We start from the raw sequence: 15,847 nt of genomic DNA, 5'->3' as shown, positions 1-15,847 counted from the left end.
TCACTTAGTATAATGTTTTTGAGGTTCATTCTTGTAGCGTATATCAGTACTTCATTTCCTTGTATTGCTGAATAATAATTCATTATAAGGCTGTAATGCATTTTATTTGTTCATTTATCAGGTAATAGACACTTGAGTTCTTTTTCCTTTTTGGCTTTTATGAATAATGCTGCTGTGAACATTGTGTACCAGTTTTTGTGTGGACATGTTTTCATTTCTCTTGGATATATACCTAGGAATGGAATTGCTGGGGCATATGGTAACTCTATGTGTATACAGTTCACTTTTGTAATTATTTAATTTACTTTTATTGACAGTCACATGTATTTAGAAATGGTGCTGTGAGAAAATCTAATGTACGAGTGTTCTCGTATGTAATGAAAATTTCACAAATATATTTATTATTAATGTCGACAGTGTTTTCTGTAAACAGGCAATTAAATATTAATTTTTATTTTGAAATTTTTAAAAAATTGGGAGCCTATATTTTATTTTTAGAGCCTGTAACTCTCAGGGGCCCTAGACACTGTACCTACGTACCTGAGTGCTCAAAGCCCCGTCATTGCAAGAGTGCAACTCGGAAGAAAGCTAAAGGCGATTATGGTAATGTGAGGTTTGAACTTTGCAGATAATTGATGGGACACAATCTGACGGAGGGGTGATGGGAATCCCTAGGAATGTGCAGGAATGAAGAACAAAACGCATATATTTTTTATGAGTTGTTTGACAGTTTGGGAGGTAGAAAACAGTGCACTAGTCGCGGTCCTGTTATCATTTAAACAATTTCAAGAAAATGAAGACACTGAAGTTTTTTATTCATAGTTATATGAGCTTTCTAGTGGGCAAGCAGAGAATGTAATAGACCATTTCAGCATACTTTCTGCATCGGTTTATCAGGTTTTGGTGTGTTTTTCTAGGCCAGTGTATCTCTCGCTTTGGTTTCTGGATTTTCCATCCATCCAAACATGGATTATCACTGCATTTGTACCCATCCTACCATAAATCTATTGGTCTCAGCACAGAAGTTGGTGTCAGTATGATTCCATAAAGCTAAAAGGCAGTCTATGCAACCATTAAACTAATTTACAAGTGTGTGTATAATATGATTCCAATTTCATAAGAGGAGAAAACGAATGGGAAGGGATGTGGCCAGCTCTTTGGTATACAGTTATAATAGTCCTCACTCTCGAGAAGGAGATAATTCCAGTTTAGGGTAATTAAATGCTCTAATATAGGTGAGCATGGAGTTCTAGGGTAATACGTAAGATAGGGCACCTCACCTAGCTAAAATGGGTCCAAGAGAGTTTCTTAAAAGCACGTGTGTCTGGACCAAGGCTACATCTGTAGGAGTTTGGTAAATGGGTGGGAGGGGCAGTTAAGGAAAAGAGAAGCATTTTAGGTAGAGAAAACAATAAGGGTAAAGGCAGATGTAGGAGTCAGGCTGCTGTGTTCAGTGAGCTCTAAGCAGAGAGAAGTTACTGGATTATGAGGTCAAGGAAGGGAGACGGTGAGGAGAGGAAGCCGGAGAAGTGCTTTAGTCTGGTGCCATGTTGCAAATGAGCCTAAACCGAACGCTGTCTGCAGTAGGAAACATCAGCTGGCTTTAATATGCAAGAGTGACACGGTCAACTTTTTTATTTGCCCCATCAAAAAATATTTTATATCTTTTGATAAGGGCAAGATCCAGGATTCTGATCTTCAGGTCAAGAGCTTTGTTTTTTGGCCATGTGTCCGAACCTAGAACGGTGCCTGGCAAGGAGCTGAAACTGTTAGCAGGGCAGTGTGCTGCACTTAGCAGTGGAGCACCGGCTCAGCATGGCTCTCAGTCCCGATGCCACTGTTACATGGCTCTGTGACCTTAAGCAAGTTTCTTTCTTTTTTTTTTTCCCCCCCCTCCAGATATGGAAGCAGAGAACATCTTAATAATATTCTTTCTTTCTTTTATTCATCTTCTCAGAAGAAACATTGTTATTTTACTTCTTTGAGACCGGGTTGTTTCTTTGGACACCAGAATTCTTTCTTCCCCTGAAAACTTCAACTGTTGCATTCATTCATTCAATAAGTATTTATTTATTTTACTTATTTATATTTTAGAGACAGGCTGTCACTCTGTTGCCTGGACTAGAGTACAGTGGCATCATCATGGCTCACTGCACACTCAAACTCCCGGGCTCAAGTGATCCTCCTGCCTCAGCCTCCTGAGTAGCTGGGACTACAGGCATGCTCCACTATGCCCTGCTAAATTTTTTTAGTTTTTGTAGAGACTCACTTTGTTGCTTAGGCCGATATTGAACTCCTGGCCTCAAGCAGTCCTCCCAGCGAGCTGAGATTACAGGCATGAGCCACCACACCTGGCCTAAGCAAGTTTCTTAATCACGCTGTGACTTGGTTTTCTTATCTAGAAAATGGGGAGAACAGTGGGACCTACCTGTCAGGTTGTTGGGAGGATTAAATGAGCTTATACAATGCACTTAGAATAGCGCTTGGCCTATAATAAGCACTATGGGAATGTAACAGCTGTCATTTCTGCTGAGGGCCTGAACCCAGAGCATTTCTGGGGTCACAAAGGAATGGATGGATTGAGGGAAGAGTCAGGAACGCAGTAGTTGGATAGGATGTGGTGAGTAAGGGAGAGAAGGAGTTACAGTTAATTCCTGATTTAGAGATAAGGAAAATTGGCAGGTACTCTCCACACCCCCTAGCCCTTTGCACAGAGAAATCACTGCTAATCCATTCTAGATAGTTCTGGAAGGAGTTGAAGGTCAGAGGTGGAGCCTTTGGTATGTTGAAAGAGAGTGTTGATTCAGTGTGGCATACCCTTATTTGGACATTTGACTTTTCTCTGATTTTTTAAATTTTTTCCCTTTTTCCCATGGAGGCTATTCCTGGGGCTCCTCTTGAATTCTCAGAACTGAAAGACCTCTGGTGTTTTGTAGCTGGCAGGGTAGCTGCCCTCCACCTGTCTCCTTTGCTCTTTATGCCTCATTCCTTCCTCCTCGTTGTTTTACCCCCTGTATTCCCCACTGTGGGAGACAAGAGAAAAGAGATTTCATCCTTGCTTGGCCTTGGCTGCAGACTAGGTTGGTGCTTTGCAGTCCTGAAATAAGGGGAGACTCCGTGGAGGATGTTAAAACATATATCCCAGAAAAGCATTCCCTGTGCCATTCAATTTAACTTAGCAAGTTCTCTTTTAGTTCTATTCCAGTGTGATGTTGAGAAAGATTTAGAATCTAGCTTGAACCATGCTTCATAACCTTAGGACCCTTTTGTTGCTGGAAACCAGCTAATTCCTAAGTGGGGCTGGTCAGCCAGGCAGGAGGAGTTTTGTAGCTCCAGTAAAGTCCTATCAAGTTCACTGGAGCCCGGGGTTCAGTGCTAGAGCTGTGCTTCTCATTGGAGGAGTTGGGCTGCATATACTCCAAGAATCTGAGAAGGAGCCTGAAGCTCTCTGCTGTGAAGCAGACATTTGTTTGATATCTTTAATTTTTTATCTTAAAAGGTCATGCGAATTTTCTATTCTACTTACAGTTCACCATTTATTTTAATATAAATGTAAATTTCCTCTCTAATCTTTTACCAAAACTGATGCTCCAGGAAGATAAACCCTTTCATTTTCTTGTGTCTTTTCTTATTCCTTTTCTCTTTCTCCAGTTTAAGGAGTGCCAATGACAAGGATTTGGGACCAAAACCTTTTTGTTGAGTGTCCTGTGTGTTTCCCGTGGTGGGATTTGGCTCTTTGGTTAACTAGGTCCCTACTTCTTTCCCTCAACATATTAAGGGAGGTTTATAAATCTTCGAAATGATACCCTTGATCATAAATAATTTTACTAAAAGCTTTCCATTTCCTAGAATTTGTGATGAATGTAAACAGTCTATGAAATGTCTTGTCCAGATAGTTACGAAAAGATGGTAATCAATGTTTATTGTGTTCTTAGTATGTTCCAGGTTCTGTTCTTATTCCTTTCATATGTCATGCTGTTTAAGTACATGGTGCTTTAAAAACAATTAACCAAGTTTGTCGAATTCGTGCTAACATTGTTAATGTTTTTGATTGACAGATTCAACACTAACCTTGCACAATGTCTTTGAAACCAAGAGTAGTAGATTTCGATGAAACATGGAACAAACTATTAACTACTATCAAAGCTGTTGTCATGTTGGAATACGTCGAAAGAGCAACTTGGAACGATCGCTTCTCGTATCCTTTTAGTTGCAGCTTGGATCATTGTTCTAGAATTGATAAACTTGTTGAAAAGGAAGTACAGGTTTAAGCTTGTATATATGGAAGAACTTTCCAGCGTAAGTATTTTCAAATACATTGTTATTTACATATCCAAGTTCATCACCTCTTGTGGCAGTCAAGTTTTGATAACTTTTCATTCAACAAATATTTATTGAGTACTTAGTATTTGTCAGGTACTACTTTAGGCTTTGAGAATACAGTTGTGAAGCAGAAAAACTGCTTTCCGTTATAATAAGGGAAACAGGCAATAAACAGATAAAAGAATCTAATGTTATTGCTTCTAATAATAGGTAGTGATAAATATCGTAGAGAAAATTAAAGCAGGGTGAGGGTGTGGTGAAGGCTTGGAGTACAGGTATGCAGTCGGTCAAGGAAGGCCTCCTGAGGGTGGTGGCATTTGAGCAGAGACAGGAACCAAGTGAGGGAACAAGTCCTGCAGATTCTGGGGGTAGAGTGCTCTAGGCAGAGGGTGAGCAGCAAGTTCAATGACCGGGATGGAAACATGCTTTTTAATTAGATTGTCTATGAAATTTGGCTGTTTTGCATAAAAATGCAGATTCGTGCTTTCTGTAGGATGCTCTGAAGCCTGGTGTCCTTCATTCCTTACATGACAGCAGTCTGCCAGACCTAACTAGCACTGCCCTCTTCTAGCAATCTTCTGGGGCTAAGGAAGGGTTGCCCTCATTGTGTAGGGCGTACGTTCTTTAGAAATGCTTTCATAAGACAGTGATTCAGCTTGTTCTCAGTGCCTAACTCAGTTAATATTAAGCTGAGTGTTGATGCCAGAACAGTGAAGTTCTTTTAGACCAACAGGGAACCACTTAACTGATCACAACTGCAGTTGTCAATGAGGAACATTTGCTAGGCTACCTATGTTCTGGGCATTGAAGAAACATAAACTGATGGTAACATTTCTGAAGGCTTCATAATTTGCAAAGATCTTTTGCATTTCTTATGTTATTTGATACCTCAAACAAGCCTATCGGATCACTGGGGCAGATATAATTCCTCCTCTTTATGGAACAGATGAGGAAGCTGGTCTCAGAGGTAAATGGACTTGCCCAGCTTCATGCAGGTAGTAATTGATGGAGCAAAGCTTTGAATACAAGATTTTAAACACCTAATCCCTGTGCTTCCCAGTCTGTGCAGAGGACAATTGATAGGGATTCTGCATTTGAAGAACATATTATTCGATTAGTCTTTTAAATTAGATAGCTAATTTTTCTGTGGAACATTATGGATTGATTTGGGGCAGGAATCTTAATAAACGTTGAAAAAGCGTTAAAGGCTACTTGTTTGTGAATGTGGTTGGGCTAGGCAAGTACTTAGGTACTTGTAAGATTATTTTACCTAATCAGAGAGGGAAGCAAAGGAGTTTGTCATAGAAGATTACAGGAAGATGGAAAATGAGCATGAGGTGAAGAAAAAGAAAAGATGAATACATTCTTTATTGTTGTACAGAATATATAGTTAATTGCTTGGTTTATAAGTGGTCTTGAAATGGATGACTTCCCTGGAAAGTGACCCCTGTTTATTTGAATCACCTAAGGTGGATCAGTTATTCTTAACCTGATCATGAATTACCCCCAAAATAAAAATTATGTACAAAAAAGTAAAATTAAAGAATGGAATCCCTTGTTTTAAATTTCCTTTTGAAAAATAAAGGGCTGTGTTAATATTGGTTCTAAAGCAAAATTCCCTCCTTTTCTTTGTGATTTTGCCCAAAGATGAGTTCTCACAACATGAATATACCTATGTATCCAATAAATAGAACACTCTGAGCATCCCGGAAGCACCCCTTGTTCCCCTTATTCTGACAACTTTTCTATGTCTGATTTTACTAGGGTAAGTTTGTGGTGAATAATTGAGTTTGAATAATATAAATCTCTATGATGAAACAAAACAAAAGCCCTTAGGGGATTTAAATTACGTAGTAAATTAGGACTTTATTTATTTTTTTTTTTGAGACAGAGTCTCGCCGCCTTGCCCCAGGTAGAGTGCAGTGGCCTCCTTATAGCTCACTATAACCTCAAACTGCTGCGCTCAAGTGATCCTCCTGCCTCAGCCTCCTGAGTAGCTGGGATTACAGGCGTGTACCACCACACCCGGCTAATTTCTTCTATTTTGGTAGAGATGGAGTTTCGCTCTTATTCAGGCTGGTCTCAACTCCTGACCTCAAGTGATCCTCCCACTTTGGCTTCCCAGAGTGCTAGGATTACAGATGTGAGCCACCACTCACAGCCCTAGGACTTTCTTTTTTAAAAAAAAGAATTTATAGTTGAAAACTGCAGGGACTCCAGGCTGTATCCAAGTGTTCAGCTAACATTATTTTGAAGCACCTTTCTTCTCTACCGACGCCTTGCTCCCTCTCTCCTCCACCAAACCAATCTTCTGTAGAATTTATATACCGAGACATTTTTTAAATTCTTCTTTCTTAGGTGGTATATTTTCAGATTTCTACTTTCTTTGTAATATAGGTTGATATTTTGATGTATTATGTTATTGCTAGTGAATAGTTTTATAGCCTGTTCTCTTTTACTTTAATTTAGTTCATAAAGGTTCCATATTATATCTAAGTTCATTTAAAATAATAGCTAATATGTTTTTTCTGATTGTATATTTTTTTCCTACAAAAAATTCTGGCTCAGTGATATTACATTATATGGATGATTTTTTTGCTTGACTATTTTTGTTTTTTAAGATTATAAAGAAATTTTTTGTTTATATTTAATGCAGTGGTATGTTGAAGGAATATATATACACATACATATATGAAGCTATTTTATTAGTTACTCATTATAATTAAAAGTAAGTAAGAAGTGTTTAGAAGGAAGATGGAAAGAAAGGTCTTACTGAAGTCTTCCAGATGGTGACCTCGTGTGGGGAGGGCTGTTTGCTCTTTGTGGAGTAGGGCACTAGGTTAGTAGAACACATGACATTGACTTCCCACCTCCCTTCCTTTAAAAAGCATTTAATAAGGGCCTGTCACATGCCACGAACTGTGCCTAGGAGCTGGGAATATAGAAGTGATTAACAATAGGCTAGTGTGGATGGCAAAGGTATAAATAATGTCTGTTGTATAAAAATAAGTTTGGTAGAAGAATACATAAAGTGTTATGGGTAAGTAGAGAAGGAGGAACCTGCATCTCAACTCTAATATATTTTTAAGTGTATGTTTTTATTTTGTAATATTTCTTGGTCTTTATATTAAATATAAATACTTGATTCCATCCTAAATCATTAACTTTATTTTCAGTTTCTATCTGGGTCTTTAGTTAGGCTGGTCTCAAATTGCTCATGTCCTTTATTGTCCAGATTTGGTTAGTGATGTGTAGTTTATGAAGCATTTTAATGTACATGAGCTTATTTGGGCCTTACAGGGACTCTGGAGATGTCAGAGGAATGTTTATTATGTTTACCTTGGAGGCAGTTGGAAGTGGTCATTTTACTGATCAGATGCCAAAGCTCTGCCATGGAACGATCTTGGAGACAACCACGAGGAGTTCTTGACCTAGACGGGGTTCAGGTGTCAGTGTTCATGAGGGCAAATGAGCTGTTACCTCCAGAATGCTTTTTCACGTTTGTTGGAGGCAGCATATCAGTCTCCAGAATCCTATCTAATACTGTGTCTGGTCCCAAGATCATAAAGTGGTGTTGCCTTAAGTCTCTTTTTATCCTTAGCATAATGTTTTTAATCCTTGGGGGTATTAAAAGGATTCAGTAAAGCACAGGATATTAAAAAAAACAAAAGTGAAATGGCACCCCAGAGAGGCTAAGATCCCTGGTTATGGCTCAGTGCAGTGGCTCACGCCTATAACCCCAGCACTTGGGAGGCCAAGGCAGGAGAATTGCTTGAGGCCAGTGGTTTGAGACCAGCCTGAGCAACTAGGGAGACCCTGTCTCTACAAAAAAAACAAACAAACAAGCTAACAAACAAACAAAAGGTCAGTGGCTGGTAAAAGGTAAAGTCTCAATTAGATCTCATTTCTTCCAACTCCTGTTAGAGTTTGTCTGCCACTGGTGATGGTATTCAAAAGCTTAATTGATTAGTTGATATCACTATTACTATGCATATGATATTTCTTCTAATAGAATAAATGCTGAAGGACAGTGGATAGGTTGTAGAATATTTGGAGTACTGTGACGTGGGAGAATGTGTCAAGTGAGTAATTTTTCTGTTTTGTTTTTCAGAATTGCTTAGACATATCTGCCTCTGTTGATGTTCCTTAGCCACTTGTTGATACTGTGCTTATATCCATTCTTACATAAACCTTATTTTGTAGGTTTCTGGGTAATTTGATTTTCCAGAAACCCCCTCTGGATTTTAACCTCTCTAACAGGTACCATTTTCCTCACAGTGTCCTCAAATAATTTTCGGTAAATACTTGTTGAATGAATAAATGAATGAATCTTATTGTGCTTTTTGAAGTAAACATGGTTATGTATTTCACTTTTGTCACATTTATAAGACAATAGTATGTATATTATAAGCCTAAACCATAAAAATGAAATTTTTCATTTAATACCAAATGAGTTAAATCTCATTGTTTTAAAAATATATGTCAATGAATATGAAAACCTTAATAATATAACTAGAGATATCTATGCTTTATGTGTGGCCTATCCTGAACCCCTTGGAGAAAGACTTTATACAGAAACTAAGATTTTTTTGGAAAATCACGTTCGGCATTTGCACAAGGTAAGAAATGATACATACATGATATAAATGTGTTTATAGCTGCATCGTTACTTTAATAGTTCAGTGTTTTCCAGTGCAGACTCCTGTGTCCTCTGATGCTATTTATAAATGTCTATCTTTATTATTTTCAGTCTTTCAGCTGTCTTTTCATATGCTATATAAAGGCTTTCAAAAACCTAAAATTAAAAAGGGAAATGGTAAATGATGATAAAAGTGGTCTCTGTAACCAGTTGTTTTGATCAGTATGCCATGTATTTAAAGGCAACATCACAAACTTGATCTGTGTATGGATTTTGTGGTACAGTCAGTCCCTGGGTTACAGCCGACCCAACTTATGGTGTTCCATACTTAGGAACGGGCTCCCAAGACTCCCCATAAGGATGATTTATAATTAAATAATCAGATTAATAATCCAGGAACTATTATAGTTTCTTCCACACATGTAAGCAAATTTGTGTGGCATAAGCAGTTTGTTGGTGTAGCTTTTTTTTTTTTGAGACAGTCTCACTGTTGCCCAGGCTAGTGTTCAGTGGCATTGCCGTAGCTCACAGCAACCTCAATCTCCTGGGCTCAAGCAATCCTCCTGCCTCAGCCTCCTGAGTAGCTGGGACCATAGGTGCATGCCACCACGCCAGGCTAATTTTTCTATTTTAAGTAGAGACAGTGTCTCGCTCTTGCTCAGGCTGGTCTTAAACTCCTGAGCTCAAGAAATGCTCCTGCGTTGGCCTCCCGGAGAGCTAGGATTACAGGCGTGAGCCTCCGATCGCAGCCTGACGCAGCATCTTTACAGTAGCAGCTAGTCTCATTGTTTATATGGTCGCTTGCGCACAGTATCACTTTCATCTTAACTTTTTTATTTGGTTTTGTGAGTCTGTGTTTACCCTGGTGACCATGCCTCCAAAGTGAAAGTCCACTGCAAGTGCAGGTGAGCCTGCAGAGAAGAGAAAGATGATTGCAATGGAAACACCTTCAGAGAAAGACCAATGCCATTATTCATTGGGAAGGCATTAGGCTTCAGTCGCTTGATTATGGAACAATTATAAAGGATAAAGTGAGAATAATGGAACATGTGAAGGGAGTGCTCCAATGAAAGCATCGGTTAAGTGTGGTGGATTAACTACTGAAATGGAAAGGTTATTATTGATTTGGATAGAAAATCAAAATAATAAGATTTCTATTAGCTTAGGAATTAAAAGAGCACAGTATCTATAACTTATTACAGTACATGGATATTATTATTATTACAGTATTACACTGCATTATTACCACATATGAGCCATTGTATTATCATCATTATTATTATTATTACTGTATATGCACTGTTCATCAGGGATCCATGTCACATAGGAAGCCGACCTAAAGTTGTTCTCAGGAAGGTGTCTCATCCATAACCCAAGGATGTATTTTGCTATGGACCATTTCTAACTTAATTTGGACTAATGAGCTTATCAGGAACTGGATGAGATAATTTATTGCCTGGACTAGAATCTTTTTTTTTTTTTTTTTAAAATAAGCCCTACTCTGGATAGAATCTTGACTAAACTGTTGATTAGCTGTTGTGACCATGGGAAGCCCACTTAACAACTATCTTATGGACTGAGCTTTAAATTTCTTTATCTGTAAAATGGGAATAAAACCACACAGTTTATATAAACTGTCTTCTAACCCTCCCCATGGCCAGGAGTAGATACTTTTTCTTTTTTTTTCTTTCTTTCCTTTTTTTTTTTTTTTTTCTTTTTCAGATCTCACCAAGTCAGATTTTTTTTTTTTGTGGATACTTTTAAAAATGGTAAGAACCCATAAGTAGGGCACAGTTGATCATCTGGTATTTCCCTTAAAACATTCAAAGGAAGAGCTCTAATTTTTATAGTATATGGCACGTACATTTTAGTGTTCTAGTGTGTGCATTTATCAGCTCATCAAAGTAGTTTCGACAGCACATACTTTAAAGTGGCTTTAAAATGTTTAATGTGTTAATTTAGTTTTAAAATTCTGCTGTTGTAAGCTAGTGAGCTTTGGTTATACCATAATTGATAATTATGTAAGACATTTATACACTTTTTGGTTTTATATTTCAGGTTAAGTTGTGTGATTTTTAAAACAAATTTTTAAAAATTTCAGAATTTTTTTAGACTTATAGAAAGTTGCAGAAATAGTATAGAGAATTCTCACATCCTTTTCACCCAGCTTGTTAATGTTAACATCTTCCATAATAATGGTAGAGTTATTAAAAGTAAGAAATCAACATTGGCATAATTCTGTGATTTCCAAGTGTTATTATGAAGCAGTTTTATGAAAGATTGCAAAACTTGTATAAATTGTTACATAGCTAGCAGAATTGAAGCTGTTTTACCTATGAAAAGGAAATCTGATTTGATGGGGGAGGGAACTTTTTTCATTAGTAAAGTATTGCATTACCATTATAGATAATTTAGAGCATACTGATTAGCAAAAAGAAAAAAATAAACACTGCCCATAACATACCTTCAGAAATAACCACTGTTAACATTTTTGATATATCTAACTTAAATATATCTATTTTAGTATATATTAATATTTATTTAATTTTATGTCCTTTACATATTCTTGCTTTGTATAGACTTCTACTTTTTATTATAAAATGAAGTTATGTTATTCACTTTTATAATCTGCTTTTTGCTTTTAGTAGTTATGTAAGTATCTTTCATTGTCATTAAATAGATATTTGTAATCCTGGCAGTGATTTGTAAAGTTTTTCTTGATATGAAATACTATGGTTTGTTTAAATGCTCCCATATTGCTGAGCATGTAGAGTCTTTCCATTTTATATAATTTGTTATTATAAACAGTACTCTGTGAGCATCCTTGTAGCTAGATTACTGTTGTGTAACAAAGTTTTTTGGAGGATAAATTCCTAGACATGGAATTGCTGGGTCACCCACATTCTAATTGTTTTCCACGTATATTAACAAATTGTTCTCCAGGTTTATGTTTATCCAAGCAGCAGCAGTAGCTCACAGAAGGGTGCCCTATTCCGTAGCATTATTGAGTAGTTGCTATTTTAAATTTATTTGCCAACTTGATAGGCAAAAAATGCTATTTATAGGTTATTATTGTCACCCTAAGCCTAAATTGTTAAAATTACAAGTTTAAAAGCATTGCTTTTCATCAGAGAATTAATTAGATGGAAATTGAGGTCATGACTTGCTTAAGGGCATGTGGGCAATTAATGACAGAACTAAGGTAAGAGAACCTAAAATCTCTTGCATATCAGTCCAATGGATTTTTATTGTTAGATTATATTTCCTTTAAAAATAGACCTGAGATTTCAGTGAGATTTTCAGTTTTCAAAAAATAGCTTTCTATTAAGTAAATATAAAGCAACTTATTTTGGGGAATGTGGAAAATGTATCAATTTCCATAAATAGTCTTATTCACAAAAGTGAATAGTTTAATTTGGAGTGATGATATACTTAACTCAGGCTGATAGAAAGTAATGGATTTGACTATGTGAGATAATGCATTTGTTGAATAACTAGATTTAACCATTGCATAATGTATATATACTTCAAAAGATCATGTTGTACTCAATGAATACATACAGTGTTATCTGTCAGTTTTTTAAAATTTTTTTTTTTTTTTTTATCAAGGACTCAAATATCACCAGAGAAGTTTTTAAAAAATTTGAAAAGTGGTGGATTTGAGGAAACAAGATAGAAGACAATAGAATTGTGTTCTATTTTAATCTGATCTTAATATTCTAGTCCAAAGACAGCATCAAACTGTTACAGTTTGTCCTTTTATCTTGGTGAACGAAACTATTTATTCTCTATTATGGATGCTTCGGTTTCATATCTAAGGCTTTCTCAGTTGTTTCATTTTTACTAAAGATAGTTAAATTAAAATGCAATTTATAGATGTAATTTTTAATATGTGAATTATGTAAGTTATTTTAGAACATTAATTTTGATACAGTTTATAGTTTACAATGAAAATGATTAGTGCTTTCCAAGTAAAAATATTTTTCTTTTCTTTTCTTTTTTCTTTTTTTTTTTACGTAAAAGTGGAGAAGTACAAGTAAAAATATTTTTCCTCTTTATATAGAGAGTTCTGGAGTCAGAAGAACAAGTACTTGTTATGTATCATAGGTATTGGGAAGAATATAGCAAGGGTGCAGACTATATGGACTGCTTATATAGGTAAGTGTGCTTTTAAGATCTTGACAATCTAAACGGGGTATTGCCTGCATTCAATAATTTTTTAATTACCTATTTCCCAATGAAATGTGCAGAACTGAAGCATACCCTCCTACTTGGACTTTTCTCTGCTATGGGGAAAGGCCTGTAGTCTGAGCCAGGTGGGTCTGGGGGAGCCAGGCAGTGTGTGGAAAGCTATTCTGTGGCAAGCAAAACTGTATTTACTAGCATGGGTCTGATTCTGCCAATTGTCTGGAACCTGTAGCACACATTAAATCTTGACAGAGAACACTGAAAATTCAGCTTGCGTGAAACTTAGAGGAGTAAATCTAAGCCCAGGTCCCCTCCAAATGTCCTTATTTGACTCTAGCATTCAGTATTCTATATTTCAGGGGAATATTATTACTTAAAATACTCAGTAGTTTTGCTCTTAATTCTCCATCCCCATTCTCTAGGCATATTGAGTTACCTGCAGTTCATAACGCCCCATGGTCTCACCCATCTTCCTGCCTTTCCTCGTGCTGTTCCATCTGCCTCGATTGATTGCTTTTCTTCCTTTTTCTGAATGATGAATTCTGAGGCCTTCTTCTGATATTCCCTTCCCTAAACTTCCTGTTCTGCCCCTCCCAGTCTCTTGCTTTTGTGTTAACTGCACTCATGTGTGTTTTCATGGCACTCTGTGCTGATCCTCTCTAACCCATTCATGGAGACAGTGGACATAAGTACTTAGGGGTGTAAGGCAGACATCTGTTCATTGAAGAATAGTGGATAAATACGGAATAGTGTCATTAAGTACCTGAGACCTATGCCCTTGAACCTAGGATGTCCTCACTTGAAATGGCTGTGGCCGTCAAGGAGGCATTGGTACTTTTGCCTTATGCACTGTGGCTTGGGCCGCAGATGGGCTCCTGCTTCAGTTTCTCACTGGGATTAGCTGAGGAGTTGAGCTGGGTCTCCAGGCGTTCTCTGCACGGTCACACTGTGCTTTGTTGGGGGACCATATTGGGAGGCCAGGGCCCAGTTCCCTTGACACATCTGTCTTCCTTTGCTCCACTTGTTCAGCATCCCTAAGGTTGATGATAGAAGTGGCGTCGAGCCACTCTGAGCTGCCCGTGTTAGAAACTGGGGCTTGCTTCTCAGTGGCCCAGTGGTTTTAATTTCTTCTTAGAAGAGCAAAACGAAACACCAGAGACCAGCAATTTCTGACAAACACAGGTTTACTGTGGCTTCAGCTTTTATAAAAGTGTTTGCTGTATAGGAAACATCTTGACATTTGATTTTTTTCCTTATTGACCAAGGTTAGATAATCATAAAAGAACTGTAAAAATTTCGTGGCTAAATTGCGAGGGAAAGTGGGGGGATTTGGAGGGTAAAAGAGAGAGAGTGTGTGTACATGCCTTTGCCTTTACTGGGACATGTGGGCCTTTCGAATACAGATGACAGAGAGAGTGTTGAGACCAGGTGCCATGCAGTGGGATCCCTGCTTAGCTGATGCATTTCAGTAAAGATTTGAGTTGTTTTTCCATTCTGTCTTCATTTTTTAGGACATGTACAATTCGCTTTGCTCTTCTGCCCTTTTGTGTAACCACATCAATTAGTTTGGTGCTATTTAAATTGGTACTATTTATGAGCTTTTAGTAAATGTTGCAATATATATAATATATATGCTTTTGTGCGTGGGTGTGTATAAAACCATATGAGGCAGGCAGTATCTCCATTTGTATAGCCGAGGAAAGGAATGCTCAGAGAGGTGAAATGACTTTGCTCAGGGTCACTCAGCTAATGAATCACAAGGGCAGAATTTAAACCCAAATCGGCACTGGTAGACTTGCTCGTTGCCGGGTTGCCACAAACCTTCAATTTGCAAAAAAAACACAATGTCTGCCCGGTATGATAAAGCAAAGCACAATAAAGTGAAGTACAATAAAACAGGTGTGCCTGTACTGCACATTCTTTCTAGGGTGATCTTAATCACTCCTGGCTTTAGCTACAGCCTATGTGTTGATAACTACCAAGATATATGTTTGTCCCAGGTGGTCTAAGTTTCAGAGGAGTTTTTTTAGCAAGCTGCCTATACTTTCAGGATGTTCCATAGGTATGTTGTCCTACTGCAGATGTTCAAAACTGAGCTTCGTATCTTTTACACACATACTGTGCTTGCCCTGGTATTAACCGATTTTAGTTATTAGTAGTTTAATGTGTGGTTAGAGAAGACTAAAATGTCAAATGGCACATCAAGGTTGTAAGCCTTGGAGTCTAGAGCTTTGATGCCAGTGAATTGTGAAGTGGAGCTTGTGTAAATGGTTGTGGGTATATCGCCTTGGAGTTAATTCCAGGAATTATATTTTATATTTTTCATTGTGTCCCAAAATTGTTGGTGGAGTTATGCAGTGGAAATTTTTGTTGTTTTTGTTTTTAATTTCAATTGTCTGTAAATGCTAAGTGGATCCTTCATTTTGGTGTAATAAACCTTGGAAAATGTATTTTTAATATACAGATTTTATGGTTGTTGCCTACATACTTGTATTGTCAATAGCAATTTACACATCGGTAGACTCTTTGAAATGAGTTGTTTCACGCGGTGAGCAGTAAAGGCATGATAGTGAAATCTGTTATAGGATGGTGAAAAGTGCACAGTTGAACATTACAGGTCCTACCACACATTATATTTTATTTTAGGACTCTATATTCATCTCAGTTGTTCTTAGAGTTCATCATAGTCATTAGTCT

General features: G+C 37.4%; 1 protein-coding gene across 1 annotated transcript in view; it reads left to right on the top strand.

Moving 5' to 3' along the window:
* The first annotated feature begins 4,044 nt into the window (after positions 1-4,044).
* CUL2 (cullin 2) overlaps positions 4,045-15,847 on the top strand; it is a 103,475-nt gene continuing 91,672 nt past the window's right edge. Inside the window, exons 1-3 of the mRNA XM_012642183.1 lie at positions 4,045-4,198; positions 8,840-8,942; positions 13,026-13,120. Of these exons, the coding sequence (XP_012497637.1) occupies positions 4,080-4,198; positions 8,840-8,942; positions 13,026-13,120 (317 nt within the window). The 5' untranslated portion in view covers positions 4,045-4,079. The remainder of the gene's footprint in view (positions 4,199-8,839; positions 8,943-13,025; positions 13,121-15,847) is intronic.

Source organism: Propithecus coquereli, unplaced genomic scaffold, assembly GCF_000956105.1.
Source record: "Propithecus coquereli isolate 6110/MARCELLA unplaced genomic scaffold, Pcoq_1.0 Scaffold177, whole genome shotgun sequence".
Classification (NCBI taxonomy): Eukaryota; Metazoa; Chordata; class Mammalia; order Primates; family Indriidae; genus Propithecus; species Propithecus coquereli.
The sequence above is the reverse complement of the archived record's forward strand: the minus strand, read 5'-3'. Positions and strand labels throughout refer to the sequence as shown.